General features: G+C 42.8%; 2 protein-coding genes across 5 annotated transcripts; one reads left to right on the forward strand and one right to left on the reverse strand.

Moving 5' to 3' along the window:
• Window positions 1-3034: 3034 nt before the first annotated feature.
• LOC105917531 (fasciculation and elongation protein zeta-2) lies at window positions 3035-11590 on the reverse strand. Of its 4 annotated transcripts, XM_012852370.3 has the most exons (10): window positions 11126-11589; window positions 9637-9745; window positions 9355-9471; window positions 9164-9290; window positions 8808-9082; window positions 8574-8654; window positions 8340-8415; window positions 8199-8264; window positions 4357-4382; window positions 3035-4010 (listed from the first exon to the last, which is right to left on the reverse strand). In XM_012852370.3, the coding sequence occupies exons 1-9, from the start codon at window positions 11449-11451 to the stop codon at window positions 4372-4374; spliced, it is 1188 nt and encodes a 395-aa protein (XP_012707824.2). In that variant the 5' UTR covers window positions 11452-11589; the 3' UTR covers window positions 3035-4010; window positions 4357-4371. The 4 variants fall into 4 exon arrangements, 3 of the variants coding, with proteins under 3 accessions (XP_012707824.2, XP_012707825.3, XP_012707823.2); XM_012852369.3 differs by lacking the exon at window positions 4357-4382 and having other exon boundaries at window positions 3037-4010; window positions 11126-11588; XM_012852371.3 differs by lacking the exons at window positions 4357-4382; window positions 8574-8654 and having other exon boundaries at window positions 3036-4010.
• A 469-nt stretch (window positions 11591-12059) lies between these two features.
• ubxn11 (UBX domain protein 11) lies at window positions 12060-15910 on the forward strand (the record flags this gene model as incomplete). The annotated part of the gene is given in 12 exon segments (XM_036131350.1): window positions 12060-12320; window positions 12413-12453; window positions 13396-13503; window positions 13601-13701; window positions 13802-13853; window positions 13950-14035; window positions 14834-14918; window positions 15008-15225; window positions 15308-15385; window positions 15453-15567; window positions 15642-15745; window positions 15837-15910. Coding segments are annotated over 12 exon segments (1136 nt in total), but the record flags the coding sequence as incomplete, so codon positions are not given.
• Window positions 15911-16133: the final 223 nt, after the last annotated feature.

Raw genomic sequence — 16133 nt, forward strand, 5'->3', positions numbered from 1 at the left:
TCTGTCTAACTGTGCATTATGAGCTATTGTATTCTTCATGCATTATCAGAATTAATATTGTTTTTTTTTTACATTTTGAAGAAGAATTTTGTTTGGATGTGCTTATTCAACAGGAATGCATGACATACAAAGTGAAGTCATATTCTTCTGAACGCTTCTCTTTCTGAAGTGCAGATCTAATCTTTTGTTTTTCTCTCCGTTGCCTGCAGCGATTGCGATTCAGGCGTCAGAGGTCGGATGTTTTGGGGTTTGTAGAGATTCTACATCTGGTTCTCTTCAGAGAAGCCGCAGCAAACACGTGGCAGAGCCTTACATAACAAAGTTACACTATTGTGAGGTTCATATCTGTTTGTGGTGCTGGTTATTTCGTAACATTTAGTTGATATTCAGTCAATGTGCATAGACTCTTTCATTATTATCCTTTTAATGCTGTAATTTTCAGCCTTATGACCAAATAGGACTAGGTGCTTTAAGGTAAACATCTTCTTTGTCTAAAGTATGATGAGATGCTCTTGTCAGTCTCCTTTAAAGAGACTGGCAAAGAGGAAAGGCTTACAGTTTAGAGCTTTACACTTGTGTCCTAGAGATTCCTGGTTCAAATCCCAACAGGCACGCTGCCTCTAATGTGAGAACCCCCACCCCTGTTGGAAAAATGACAATCAGTGTCTCCTATAAAGTTTCTCAGCAAAGGAAAACATGAAGTGCTCTAAAATTTGGACTGGATAAAATAGAGAAGATCAAGCCCAGTGGATGCCTTGGCTCCTCAGAACTGAGATTCTCCAGAACAGGTTTGTGCTAAACATTTTTCAAAGCCATATGAGGAGATACGTTTTAATAACATCTGACAAAAGAATGAACTTCAAGCTGATTTGAACCAAAAGTCAAATATTTTTAATGCCCTATTTTTTTACAGATATTAAGCATCCTGTGTCTTTCATGATGGCTGAGATTTCATAGAAACTGAGACTCGTGCAAAAATCCATCTTTCACAGAAACTTATGTTTTTCATACTAGGTTGAGACAGGATCACGGTGTCATTATTATACTAATCAGTCACTGTGCAGCTCTGATTATTGCACTGTTTCTCCTGATTTTAAGTCGGCCTTAAGTTTCCTGTATAATTTGCATAGCTGTATCGATTGATTCTGTCATAATCAGTGGATGCTACCATCTGTCTTCGTCTACCCTCAACTCTAGATTTTAAAGTTTCCTTCCTGCTGTCGGTGAACATGTTGCCAAAAGAAGTGGTTTGAATTCATAAAGATTTTGATGGGTAGTTTTAAGGGGACTAAAAATCAGATTAAAGGGAATGTCTTATTTTCATAATATGTAAAACTGTTTAATTAAAATTTGAGGTAAGGACTTTAATTGAAACTGTTAAAAAAAGTATCACACCCTCCACATATCGGCATCTTTATTGAGAATGTGTTAAAAGATGCTGAAGCCCCACTTGTTCTGATTGGCTTTTAACTAGTGTTTAACTAGTTTTATGCTTTGATGTTGCATTTATGCTGTTTTAGCTTTTTGATCTTTTAAAAAATTTTATTCTGTGTTGTTTTACGGTTGTTTTATTGTAAAAAACAATAATGTGGCCATTATCCTATGAAAGGTGCTACATAAGGTTAGTAGAAGTCTTAAAGCAAATTGATCTTTTGTTTCATGCAATGAACTTACACCGTTAAATTGAGGACGAATCCAGCCTTTATTTTAAATACTAAGCATTTATTAAGTGGGGAAACTAACTGTCAAGAAATAGTTGTTAAAATCCAAACAGTTTGCACAAAATAGATGAAACCTAGTCATTTTGTGTTTCTCTGCTTTGCTTTAAGATTAATCACATCACGTCTAGGAATCAGTAATAAAGGACTCCCTCCATTCCTGCATCATACAGAGGTCAGTTTTTCTTTGCCACTCTTCACAACAGGCAAGACAAGAAGGTATGACAAGTAAGACAAGTAAGGTAAACATGCATTTGTTGTCATATGTTAGGAAATCAGCTTCCTTCAGTCAGATATCTGCAGTCAGAGCAATAACTAAAAAGATTAAAACTGGAACTGTTACCCACAAGACACTGTAAGGGAGGTAAAATAAAGAGACCTTCTTCAAAGTAAAATTTTCTTTAAATGGATGTATTTGCCCTTAGTTTGAACAGGTGAATAAGATGATATGCCAATGGAATAAGATTTTTGCACTTAAATTGGAACAACTCATCTCCACCATCCTTTTTCAAGTGCATTATATCTAATTATCTTATTTTATGGAAAAAAATATTCATTCCATCAGCAGATAATCTTATTTACCTGCTCAAATCAAGGACGAATACACTAATTTCAAGATAATTTTACTAACTTTTTGCAGTGCAAGTTTGAAGTTTTGCCCTGCTGCCACGTGCCTGACTTAAATTAATGGGGCATTTAAAGGTAATGCAATCATTTAAGTGTTGGCAGCTGAAGGACAGTAGGCCCTGAGGACCAGGGTTAAGACCGAGTAGTTGTTTTGGAGGTACGCTAGTTAAAAGACCTTTTCTGTCCCACCGTCACAAATGAAAACATGTGGGAATTGCTTAATTCTACTGAGATTTTAACTGGAACTTTGTGCTTTGGTCCCTTTCTTAGAGTACATGGCATCATGAACTTTGCATAAAAGGGGTTCACCAGATGAAAACTCATTCTCCATCCGCCAGCATCCCAGTCCTCAGACCTAAATCTTGCAGGAAACCAGTGAAGTGAGCTGAAGAGGAAGACGGCGTGAGATGGGACAGGACTAACCCAGAGAGATAGTGCAAAGAGACCTAGCCAAAGACTGCTCCCTCGGCATGCTCCAACCTTGTGAAATGTTAGGGAATTTTATTAAAAACAGGCATTTCCTAACATGAGCTGTCATGTTTTTTAATGGTGTGGGGGAATGATCATGTTTCTGCACTAAAAGATGGACTGTCTTAAGGTTTCTACTCGTCTTTACCAGGGGCTTTAATAACTGCGGAGGACACTGTGCAGCTAAAATCAGAAAGTTTTGCTCTCCATTTGGATTTCCTCTGAAACAAAGATGCTGACTCAGCACGTTTCCTCATCACTATCTTTAATATTCAATACTCAGTAGTAAAATGAAGCAAACATAAGAAGATTTCTATCATTCAAGTACAATATTTACATAAAGAAATAAATAGCAACACGGCCTCTGTAGGTAGTGTATCGACATGACATTCATTATTCACTGAAAATAAGCTCTCCATGATGTAGAAAAGTTCAGGCAAAGGCAGCTGGTAGGAACACAGTGAGAGTCGAGGTGCACGCCACCCTGTGCGCTCTGATTCGGGGCGCCAGTCGGCATCTCCGAATCGCAGACAGTGCTTGGGTCAGAGTCCGTTTTTACTCCAATGCATAGATAGATTGATTCCTTTTCTCACTCCAGTCTGCATCAGCTCAATATGCTGCATTACAGTATAAAAATAGTGTTGGAGGTGCAGTACTGATGAGAGCAGATCGTTGACATCATGATGACACAGACTGGATGTAGATTTGTTTTTATAATATTGACATTTTTGCTGTTTACTCAGCTTCCCTGATCCATTTATTGTGCCGCTGTTCAAGTAATAATGCAGGGATAATGATGTTGGCTCATCCGTTTACGCCTACAAAATGTTTTGCGCTTTTTTACAAAAACTCCAACGCAGGTGCATTTGCTTCTTGGCTCAGATCAGCTGATGCTTCGTAAACACTAAGCCCTTCGCTTTGCAGCTTTGCCCCTAATAAAAGCATCCAACATCAGATGAAATTCTTTAAAAAAGGAAGAAGCACCTTTTTTTGGTGACAACAAAGGTGACATTTTGCAAGAATCCACTATGTTCTTAAATCATCAACTTAAACACAAATAAATTAAAGATGGATCAAAGAATACACACGGAGGTAAAAAAAAATGTCAGGAATAAATTAAGTGTGCTTCAGAAGTCCTCTTCTTTCTAACTTGAACTGTCTGCAGATCCTCAGCCTCCATCTATGTCGGACAAAACACTGAAAGAGAGAGAGGAACGTGGCTATTAAAAAAAAATCTCAATAGAAAGTGATCAGGGGAAATGTTTGAGGGGGAAAAGTAAATATCTAAACATCTGCTTTTTGAACATCAACAAAAACACAATCTTTCCTAACCTACTTCAAGATGCTTGTTAGATTAGAGAGGGACTCACTCTTAATTATACCGCCAGGACTAAAGTGTAAGGAGCAGGGAACAACAGGGGACTGCTCTGATTTTTTTTATTTATTTTTTTTTTAGATCAGACTGAACTATATTCTTGGAAGAGAGGGGGCGCTTTGTGAGAGACAAGACAACAACAATGTCACACAGGAATGGGCCACAAACCTCGCAGTCCATCGCTCACACCAGAGCTAGAGGGTGTAAGGAAGTGCAGAGGAGAACATAAGAAGTGGAGAAAGACAAAACAAAAAAACAATGAAAAGAGAACTCAGAAGACAGAAGCTCATATTCTTTTGTGTTTTCAGATTTATTAATTTATTTTGACCCAATGTGGTTGAATGCTGTGCAGCACTTTAATGATTACAAGTTGAGGATTCTGCGGAAAATCTATAAGGGCAGCATGATGATGAACTTAGAAGCCGTTTTAAAGATCAGGCTTCCTACGCCGTTTTCATGTTACAATTCCTACATTTTATAAACTCAAATTCCCACAGTTGTCAGTCCATTTCCCCTAGTTTAAAAAAAAAACTTAAATTAAAGAATTACAAAACTATGGCAGATAGTTCTACAGCAGTCAGGTTTTTAAACGGTAGACAGACTGAACTTATGGAGCACTTTACACTACAGCCAATCACTGAATGGGAGGCAACCTGGGTTTAACTACCCTGCCCAGGAGCACACTGACATGTGACAAAAGGAAGCTGAAATTGAACCCACAAATTGCAAGAAGATTTAAATGGATGGATCGGGAAATATTTCCAATCAATTTCGGTACTTTTCCAGAAAACACAGGAGCCCTGGATGATGTTAACTATCCATTTATTGTTGTTCATCCAGTCACATGTCTGTGACATTAAGCAGTTAACTCTAAGCATGTATTTGTGATAATGTGAACTGATTTTATATGAAAACAGCATTCAGAGGGGCTGTGGCTCTCTGTGAACTGTTGACAGTAGCAGACCGCCTGCATCCAGAATTACAGGATATTTCTGATTGTGTAGAATTACAAAATTTTTTTATTTTTGAATATTTGTTTGTATTAAGATTGAGCCATAGAAGGATTTAGTAAAAAACATCCAAACATACGTACGGAGTGTGATAAAAGCAGGAGAAACAGGAGCAGATCATGAGAATGTAGGCTTGTCGGAACAGGCAGTGTAAACAGAGCAGCTAACAAAAGGAGATTTAGTGAAGGACACACAATCACGCAAACACAAAGAGACAGGTGTACTCTGTTTGATCTCCCTATATAACATCAAATTACCATGATGCCCTGTCTGGCTGTAATGATGGGATTATTAAAGGGTTTCAGTTGAACTCACCATTTAGACCCTGTGACCATTAACTATGACTTTTGAGTCTTTTGGCTTCTCCCTGTCAGAGTCATATAGAGGCTGGATGGAAACATCCCAGCAGTCTGTCACAGAGGAAGACCCATCTGATCCGGTGATATTTCAGGTCTGTCCACAAGGGGCCGCTGTGCTGCTTGTTTTACATCCTTCAGCACACATGAACCCAATCAGTGGTTCACCAGCAGGCCTCTGCAGAGCTGGGTGACATGAATCAACTGTGCCGGAGCATGGACACATCTAAAACCTGCACCGGGCCTTCAGGACTAAAGCTGGATATCTAAAATCTAATAAAATAACTCCACTTGGAGTCAGGGGTTGTTGGTTCCCTTTCTGCAAACTTCTCCTCTCTTTACAAAGAACCTTTGTACTGCATTCATGTGGCGATCATGTTGGTTACCTGTCTGGCAGGAGCCCTGTTGGCAGACCTAGAAAGTTTTCCGGTTGCACTAAACTCTGGCCGTTATAAAATTATGGAAGCTGCCGCCTATTCAGCAGTTTGAATACTAGAAGCTGTCTCGTATACTTCAAAGGATGATTTGCGTCACATGGTCTGCAGACAGGTCTGCAGCTTTGGTAACTTGGTTCTCACTCTGACATCCTCCTGAAACACCATGTCATTTCAAAAGATGCATACAGTGCCCATCTAAAGTGATGACAAAGTATGACACTGCAGCAATGGGACGGTTTAACCAGTCAAATTCAAGAGTCCACTTGAGGATCAATTGCAAGATAATAAAATTGATTCTCGGAGACAGTCACCGCCCAACATGGCTGACCAGACAAATGGAGGAAAAAAACTCTAAATGTGAAAAACTCTAAAAGGGTAGCAGCTGTAGATGCAGTTGAAATTTGGTTCCGCTAAGTATTGACTCAGCAGGGCAAAATATGAAAAAACACACTTTTCATATTTTTTGTTCTTTGAACTCTCAAAAACCCATGCATCCTTTTGTAAGGTACAGCATCTATATTTATGTCCAATGGATAAAACTGAAGCGTAACAAAACTGCACAAAAGTCACAGTCCGTTCTTTCTTAGAACGTTCAAAGGTTTACTTTCCTATAATTGGACTTGCTTTTTTTGGAGCTCAGATATTAACAAATTTACTGATTAAGTTCCAGAACTTAGCAGCCACTTTTCCAAAAACAATACCGGGTGCCTCTCTCCTAGTAAGTAAGTACAGAAAGTAGTTTCTAAAGCCACGCGCCACTCGGCTCCGCCTGCTTTGCGAGCATTTCGGCAACACTTTTCAGGTCCAGTCCACTTTCTCCGGCCCTGCTCAGAAGTAGGGTCAAACCGAGAGGAATCGAGTGGAGTTTTGAGGTGAACACAGCTTTCCAGTGATTGGCCGAGAGCCCGCTGAGGGAGGGCTGCCCCTTCCTTTGACCAAAGACCATTCACCTTAAGAATCTAATTTCCATCCTACAAAGATCATTTCACCAAGGTCAGAAACAATATTCATGTCGCTCCTAACATTGCCAAGGCACAAACATTTTCATAAAGCACTACATTTTAACTCTGTGAGTCAAACTTTGGAGCTGATCCATCTCGTCTCCCCTCTCCGCTCCTGTGCCTTATTCTATTAGTTTAGGCTGATGTTTGATCCAGATATTTATGCCGGTGGATTATTTTGTCCTTAAAAAAAATTCAAGGACCATCTCACAAATACAATTTTACAAACATTATTTGTACTTTTTGTTTTGTGTTTTTATTTATTCAGATCATTTTTTCTTTTTATTCTTTACCGTTTCTCACAGATTTGTGTGAAAGTGTTAATGATGCAAACTAGATGTGGGACGGGGGGGGGGGGGATTAAAGCCACCCCCACTGGGAGATTACCTGACTCCGCCAGATGGATTTGCTCCGCATATCCATCTGGAAACCTTCCGTTGAAGTAATCTTGGGAAGGGGCGAAAATACTGGTTAGCTCATTGGCCTATGTTGGTGATAGACGGGCCAATAAACCAATCAGATCAACATCTGTCTAAGTACGTCAAGCATATGACGTACTCGTCAACATGCTTCGTCGAAAGCGACGACGAAAACACAACCACAAGCCAAGCTACTCTTGCTGCTGCAAGTAAAGGCTCATTAGCTCAGCAAAGAAATACTCTGTAATTCCGATAAAACTTGCTCGATAACCAAGCTAACGCTAGTTTCATCGGCTGAAGCCGCCATGTTCTTTAGACTGAACTGACGCGCTTCTCGTTGCGTCACACCTCAACCCGCCTCAAAGCCAACGCTGATTGGACGTTCGTTTGGTGAACTGCTCCAAATTTTCTTTAACGGAAAGTAGCCAGACTGATCTGCGAGTGAAACCTTGAAAGCTTGCGAGATCAGGATGGTCTCACGAGGCTACCTGGGAGACTCCTCTACCAGGGATTCCTAGGCTGGTTGAAACGCAAACAGCGCAGAGTAAAACAGAACAAGACGGGGCCAAGCGGGGCTTAAGTTCCTAAGATTCACCTCTAAATTACAGGAAAATAGTGACGCTATTATATAGAGCAAACAAAAAATTCACGTGAGGTAAAAAACAACAACTGTGGAACTAAGTAAATACATTTAGCACAATAACAAGTGAACATCAAAGACAAAATGAAGCAGCACAATGTTGTCAGTGATGGCCACAGGGTAGAAACCGAGGAGAGAAAAGCTCACCGTTGAGAATGTAGTCTGTCAAGAGACCAGGAACCCTGTCGCTGTCGTCTCTCATAGCTTGCAGAACTGGAATAAATCCACACATTAGAGCCGATTCAGTCTAAAGAAGCCAAACATCAAAGCCGAGATGAGAAGGCTCACTCTTGGTCAGGATCTGGAGGTCTTCGACCGACGGAGGTAGTCCCTTTTTCTCGTAGGGAATGACTGTGGTCAAATACTGTGAACCGCAGGAGAGCAAGGACACAGAAAGGTTTCAAAACGAATTGCTAAGCAAAGAACCTGCGATGCTGGAAAAGGTTTCATTTTCCAGAGCAAAAAAAAAGAAAGGAAAGGCACAGAAAAGGTAAAGTTTGTGGCTAATATGAGGAGTAGAACCTGTCGTTCGCTGCAGCCACTGCCAAATGTTTGCCGGAAGCTGTTTTGAATAACAGAAGAGAGGCCATCCATGCTGAAGCGCTAAAGAGGAAGGAAGAAAAGTGAAGCAGAAAAAGTTGAGTGAAAATTACGCGTCTCAGAGCATTAAACAAAGTGATCCAGGAAATACAGGAAAGTCAGATCCCCCAACAGAAGAGCAAAGCACTGCTAGAATGATTCTTTAAGATTATTTACTGATCCTGCCGTTCTCTCTGGGAGAACCTGAGCCGGTCCAGCTCCAGCGCCAGCGCCTTTGAGCTTCTTCTTCCTCCTCAGCGACTCCCTGTGCTCCTTCTGCCGGTTCTGCACGTCGATGAGCGCCGAGATGAAACTGTTCTTCACCTCCTTCTCGAAGTCCAGCTCGTCTCGGACGGCCAGCTGCTGCACCAGCTCCTCGGAAAACCTCCTGATGTTCGCCTCCGTCTCCGTCAGACGCTCCAGCAGCTCCGCGGCGCTCAGGGATCTCAGTCCTGGAGCGACGACAACAAACACGCGCTGAGAGAACGCCGCAGAGAGGGAACCCACCGTCGCTCGCTGCGGCTGCCACTCACTGTCCTCGAAGCCCGGGCTGGTCCGCTGGATGTCCACAGAGAGCATGGACAGGTCCGACTGGGAGGGATTACGCTCCGCCTCCGCATCAGGCGAGTCCTGCATCATTTCTTCAATCTCCTCGATGACCTGAGGAAGAAAACGCATCAGGAGACGGCATGTCCGAATCAAAGCAGGACGATTCATTTCATACCTGCTCCGCCGTGACAAGGGGCTCCTGCTCCAGACAGGAGACGATGATGGAGTGCATGTCCAGCTGCTCCCTCAGCTCGTCCTCGTCGGACAGCTCCGCCGCGTCATCCGTCTCGCTCTGTCCGGAGACAGAAGAGGAGGGGGGGGGAAAGGGGGGAGGGGGGATTTAATCAGGCACAAGGGGAATTTGAGCTTTGTGAGATAAACAGAGGAGGGATTTGGTGGGAGGATGAGGGGTAGGGGAAAAGTGGGGCAGGAACAGCAGGCGGTGGAGGTCGCTCACGGGTCTCTCCTCAAGGTTGAACGTGGAGATGTAGAGGGAGCGCGTCCGACTCCGTTTCCAGTCCACCGGCATCACCTGGCCGTAGTTAGAGGCCAGAGCTTTCCAGATTCTGCGGGGGGAAAGAGGGATGGATGATGACACGGGCCGGCAGACCTCGTGCTCTGCTAACAGCTGCTCCAGGATTTCAGAGCAATTCTTTTTGCCGTGATGTCACCGAGGTATGGAGCAGCAACTCGCGGGTTGCTTCTGGGAAATGTAGGACGTGTTGGAAGTTTAGCTCGGACATAATAATAATAATAATAATAATAAATTGCTTCTAAACATTTCCCGAGATATGTTTCCTACAAAACTATTCATAGTTTGCCTGATTTTTTGGTCTTTTCAGGTATGTCTCTACCAGCTCTGCACATCTAGCGACTGTCCATTTCTAACATATGACAATCTGAAAATACTTGTTATCCTGCTAGGAGGTAAATCTGAAGTCGCTTGCGGCTTTCCATGCTCTACTGTTTTTAGCTCCATCCATCTTCTAAACATCTTCTACCAGCTTCCCTGTCCTCGCTGGAGAAAAGCATCCCCACATCCTGATGCTGCCACCACCATGTTTCCCAATGAGGATGGCGTGATCAGGGTGATGTGGGGCTGGACGATATAGGAAAGAAGCATATCGATAAACTAGAAATCATACTGATCAAATTTAAAACATATATTTTAGGTGCAGCCCTGGCCATTTTATGCTGTACAAAGAACACTGAATTCAACCAGCTTTTTACTAACACTGTAAGTCTTAAAAAAGAAAAAAAAACAACATGTGCTCACTGAGCTCCTAGGTCTTTGTTTGTGATTGGTTGAGAGGATGTAATGACTGTAGTATTACCCTACATGATAGACTAGAATGCAAAAGGAAGGAAAACTGTTCATCTATTGAACTTTTATTGACCCTTTTTTCTTTTTTCTATTGAACCACACGTCTATCAATCGATATATTGTTATATCCTGAAATCTACTGCAATTTATAGTGATCTTTCAAGCTGTATGCAAACAAAATTTCGTTCTGTTCACACTTTGTGGATACAAAATGACAATAAAGTTGTCTAAGTCTAAGTCTATTGTATTATCTTCCATCCCTAGGGTGATGGTGTGCAGTGTTAGTTTTTCCATTGTGGTCTCCTCTGACCAGAGCACCTGTTCACTGTGTCTCCTGTATAGTTTGTGGCCAAACTAAGATTTCTAATGCCTTTGGGTAAATCTGTAAACAGATTACTGGTGGTGTTTGATGGGTATGCATACTCCTGCAACGCGTTGAGTGTGGATAAACGACGATGTTCAGAACCTGATGAAGAGGAGATCTCTGGGATCTCACCCCATCCAACATTATTCTCTGACATAAACACTCAGAATGAGACAACGTGTCTTTGTGTGTGTTTTAAACACCCATGGGGTGAAAAACATGGAGCCTGCAGCAGACAGGCCCAACACAGACACTCACTCGTCTTTCTCCAGCAGCGTCTCCTCTGTCAACACGCTCACTGAACCGATCCTCTCCGGCTCGGCCTTCGCGTTCCCGAAACGCGCCGCCGACTTCTCATCCCCGACATTAACCGGTTCCTCCGTGGACCTGCACCCGCCGGATTCCCCCGGGGAACCGTCCCTGTCAGCCTGCCCCGGAGGATCTCCGTGATCCCGGGGGAGGCGAGCCGCCGCTTCCCCGGCGGCGGGGCTGACCCCCGCTCGGCCCGGCTGAGGCACCTGACCCGGGGTCAGATCTCCCAAGTTCTGCCGGCCGTCGTCGAAACGTGCGGTGGGTGCAGCCATGGCACCGGAGCACGCTAACCGCCCCGGGTAAACGATGGATTTACCGGGGCAGGCCTCATCCTGTCCGCGTCTGACCGAGGCAGCCGCAGCAGCAGTAGCACCGGCTGGGCTGGGCCCACTAGTGGTGATACCCAGGAAGGCGTAGGACCCGATAGTGGAGAAATACCTTTTTTATTCTGCAGTTATATTGTTGTTGTTTTTTTTTTTTTTTCTTTTAATCAATGTGATTGTTGGTAACCAGGACTGCACTTAAAATAGTTTCAATTTATAAAACACAAGGCGTTGCAAAAGTATGCATATCCATCAGACACCACCAGTAAAGTGTTTACAAATTTACCCAAACGCAATAGATTATTTGAAATTAATTCTTAACTAAGCTTGAACGAAATCCTAACATTTCATAGACCATGCATGCACCGTTTCTTAAATCAAAATATCTTTAATGTGTCAATTGAAACAAAGCATTGTTTCTGTACCGCGTCATGCATCAGACTACATAATCAATGCAAGGTAATGCAAATATCTCACAATAAAGAAACAAAAATAAAAGCGTAATGTTTTTTTTTTCTGTTAATCTAAATATTAACATCATTTTTAAAAATAAGAGTAAATCAATCGATTTAAAACAGAGAAAGGGCGACCTCTAGCTGCTGGCATCCGATTAGTTTTCTTTCCGCCTGGGAGCCGCCATCTCGGTTGCTAGGGACAACCGAGTGTAAACAAACCGAAAGAAAACAGAGAGATCCCCTCTGAGCGCGTCGGAACAAGAAGAAACGACAAAGGCTTTCTTTCAAAATGAGCTCCCCCTCACCGAGAGAGAGGAAAACGAGGCGCTCTCCCCTGCAGGGCTCCCTGATGAATGAGCAGGGGTAAGATAGCCATGTGAACTGCGGCAACTGTGTGAAAAATATTAAACAAAACAGATCATGTAGACATATACTGAGTCGCTTTTGGCCTGCAGGGTCAATAGAAAAGTGCCTTTCAAGAGGAACCTGCTGCAAGGTAGGCTGCACTCACAGACCACCAGCAGAGCCGAACGAGCAAGTGGAGGAAGAGTCCCTGAAGGAACATTATAAATATGCATGTATTTCTGAAGTTGCACACTTCCACATGCAAAGATGATCTGCTGTTGAATATATATATATATTTAACAATCAAAGAATCAGATTTTTCATTATCACGTGCACTTGATGCAATTCGTTGCCTTTTTTGATGTGGCGTCAGCATAGAGGTGTTTACTGAAAGTGTGCTAGGCGTAAGGAAATAGGAAAAAGCCTTGACATTTTGACAAGTCGTCATCTAATAGCGGTGTAATCACAACATAATTGGTTCTCAATAATAGAACTCGTTACGCAGTATAAAAAAAAAGAATCCCTGTTAAATTAAATTTGGTGTTTATGGATGAATTGAAAAATATATCACCTGTTGGCCCCTTTGACAAGCAAAGCTAAGAAATGCCATCCTTTTTCTGTATTATACTAATATTTGCTACTGTTGTAATATTTTAAAATGGCTTTTTAATCCATCTAGTGTAATAAGTTATTGCATTATTAGAAAGCATTACATTATAGGCCTTTATTAGATTGTTGCCTCCTACTTGGGGGCTGGATAAATATGGGGCCTCATTAGGCCGGTGGTGAGCAGCTAAGAGAAAAGGCCTCTGTGTCAACATATGTTTTTACAGGGAAACTAAAATTCCTGTACTATCAATTTAAAGTTCCTAGAAACTCCGATCAGCTTTAAAAGTTATTTATTAATCAAAGAACTGCTTCAATTCCATTTACTTTACAGAGATTTCTAGCAGTACCAAAACGTTTCAGAGTTTCTCAGTGTGGGGATAATCTACAGTAAAACGAGAATAATTTGATGAAGTTCTTATTACACATCATAAACCCTTAAGATTGTTTTTTTTTAATACTTCTTTGACTTCAATCCTTTTCTCAGAAATAAGGGCAACACTGAGTCCAGATGATTCTTTAAATCCCTCGCCTCAATCTCAAACTGCTACTAACATCGCCTCCACGTCAAAGTCTGGAGCGGCATCAAAACAAGGTGTCTACTTCGTTTTAATAAGAACATAAACTCTATTTACTAAATTCTAATAAGCACAATTTTAATTTAAGGAGATTTTTGCATTTTAAACAACCAGGTGCTGCCCCAACTGACTTTGAGCTCATGGCTGCCATGATGCAGCGAATAACCATGTTGGAGAACACAGTGAGGAGTCAAGTGCAGGAAATGGACCAGAAGGTGGGAAAACACACACCTCCTTTAGATGAGCAGCAAAACTTACAGACATCCACCAAACAGGTCAAAATCTTCAATGTGTTTCTTATGTATTTATCTGAAGGATAGACAAATTTCTGGTTTGGAGGAGCAGCTGAGGTCTGGGGAAGAGTCAGGTATCTGTGAACAAAAGGCTCAAATCTGTCCGGCTTGGCGTGTTTTTTTTTTTCTGGAGGTCAGTGATTCTGAGGCTGCTGCCTGTCTTTGTGTAGATTCAGAGAGTGGGCCACGCCCGAGTAGCAGAGACGATCTTAAAAAAAGGTGCCTACTGCTGCAAAATAAAGTCCAAGAAATGGAGGTAGGATTTACTGAAACAACAGCGTGCCGAAGTAGTCACACTCCTTAAGCTTTTTCACAAAACTTCATGTATTTTCACTGGGAGTTTAGGTGACAGAACACAAATATGCCCGTAATTTGGAAGACAAAGAAAATGAATACATTGTTTTCAAAATGTTTCTAAATAAGAATCTGAAAAGGTTCGCATGCCTTTAGATCTAGAATCGGTCATGGTAACTCTGGAGGAGCTGCAGAGATCAGGACAACTCTTAGTCATCCTCTCCACAGATCGTGCCTTCATGGACGAGTGGCAAGGAGAAAGCTGGTGTTGAAAGAAAGCCATACCCACAGTGAAGCGTGGGGGGTGGCATGCTTTTCTTAAGCAGGGACCCAGTCAGGCTGGTCAGAGTTACTAGAAATATGGATAGAGCTAAATGTTGGGCAATCCTGGAAGAAAACCTGTTAGACTTGAGACTGAGGTGGAGGTTCCCCTTCCAGCAGGACTGGAATGGCCTAGTCAAAGTACGGGTTTGAAAAGCTAAATAGTTTGAGCCATTTGGGAAAAATGAAAAAAAAAAAAAAAACTAAGACCCTGGATGTGCAAAGCTAGAAGAGACGTAACCCTAAAAAAGTTGCTGTTGTCTGCCGCTAAAAGTTATTCTGCAACGTTTTCACCCCGGAGGGTTTCACACAAAAATGCCATTTTTACAGATTTTTATCAAACTTTGATCACTGTGTATCTTATTTTTCTTTCACATTTCACAACTTTATGTTACTTTGTGAGAACACAGATTGAATCTCACTGTCCTTTCTCTTGCAGAACTTCCTCAGTGACTACGGTCTGATGTGGGTGGGAGACGGAGAAACCAGCGACTCAGCAGAGAGCTGGCAGACTACAAGCTCAGGTGCTTCCAGCGTGTCTCGCCACCTCTCTGCTCTCTTCCCGCTGCGGCGGACTGCCTTCACCCTCATACCGACTGCGCTTTCTGCCCAGGACTGGCTGCTGACAGGGGCTTCCAAATGAACTTTGACCTTGTGCTGAAGAGGATCCGGGAGCTGAACGTCCTCGCAGGGGAAGGAGAGTCGTTCGTGCAGGCGACAGGAACTGGAGCCAAGCTGGCCAAAAAAGACCCGATTCAGCTGAAACTCTACGGGAACGGCATCGTCATGTTCGACGGTCCGTTCCGCTCCTACCAGGAGCGCAGTACCCAGGTTAGCCTTTTAGGCCCAAAACAGCCTGCACTTCAGCGGAATGGCTGGTAACTAAAATCTGCTTTTTGGGATATATTTACAGGAGTTCATGCAAGATCTAATGGATGGCTACTTTCCATCGGAGCTTGAGCAGAGATTCCCAGACGGCATGCCTTTTGAGGTGAGGTCTGTAAAAATTTTCTCCACGTGCCAACGCGCAGGGGTTTCACTGGAAATCCCTTGTCCAGGTTCACGACCGGCGAGACGAGGAATTTCTGGTCAGGCTGCCGTGGGACACATACCCTGGTGACGGACAAGCAGTTTGTGGGCAGGAATCTACAGATTCATTCGGCCTTGTGGCAGGTTTGTTCTGGACTCATCACAGCTACGCTCTACGGCGGAGGATTGCTCGTCGTCTATTTGTCATCTGTTCACAGGCAGGAAGCTGACCACAGACCGGTTCCTCAGCAAACTGCCGAAGATGGTAGTGAAGGCCGGCAATGTGATCCACATCAGGGGTTCCCTGAGGAGAACTCTGCAGGTGAGATCAATCATTTCACCCACAGGAGAAAAAAACAGACATTTTGTCCCTTAGCTTAACACACCAGTAACTATCAACGTTCTTTCATCAGGGTTCTTCTGATGCAAAGAGCAGCAGCTCCGAGGTTCTCATCGACACACCGGCGCTCCAAACAGCAATGGCCAGGTAAACATAACATGGAGTGTGAAGAAAAAAAACATTAAATGAGGTCGAACCCTGCAGATTTCTGTCAGATATTCCGCTGAACGTGATTTTAGCGAAGGAATCCCGTTCTCAAGCAGCTAAAAAGGGATCAACTTGTATTCAAAGTTCCAGAGCCTGATTACATCCTGGTTTGGCCACCATGTCTGATGCTGGCTAGATGGTGGAGATTACTGTATGCTCTGAT

Source organism: Fundulus heteroclitus, chromosome 3 (assembly GCF_011125445.2).
Source record: "Fundulus heteroclitus isolate FHET01 chromosome 3, MU-UCD_Fhet_4.1, whole genome shotgun sequence".
Classification (NCBI taxonomy): Eukaryota; Metazoa; Chordata; class Actinopteri; order Cyprinodontiformes; family Fundulidae; genus Fundulus; species Fundulus heteroclitus.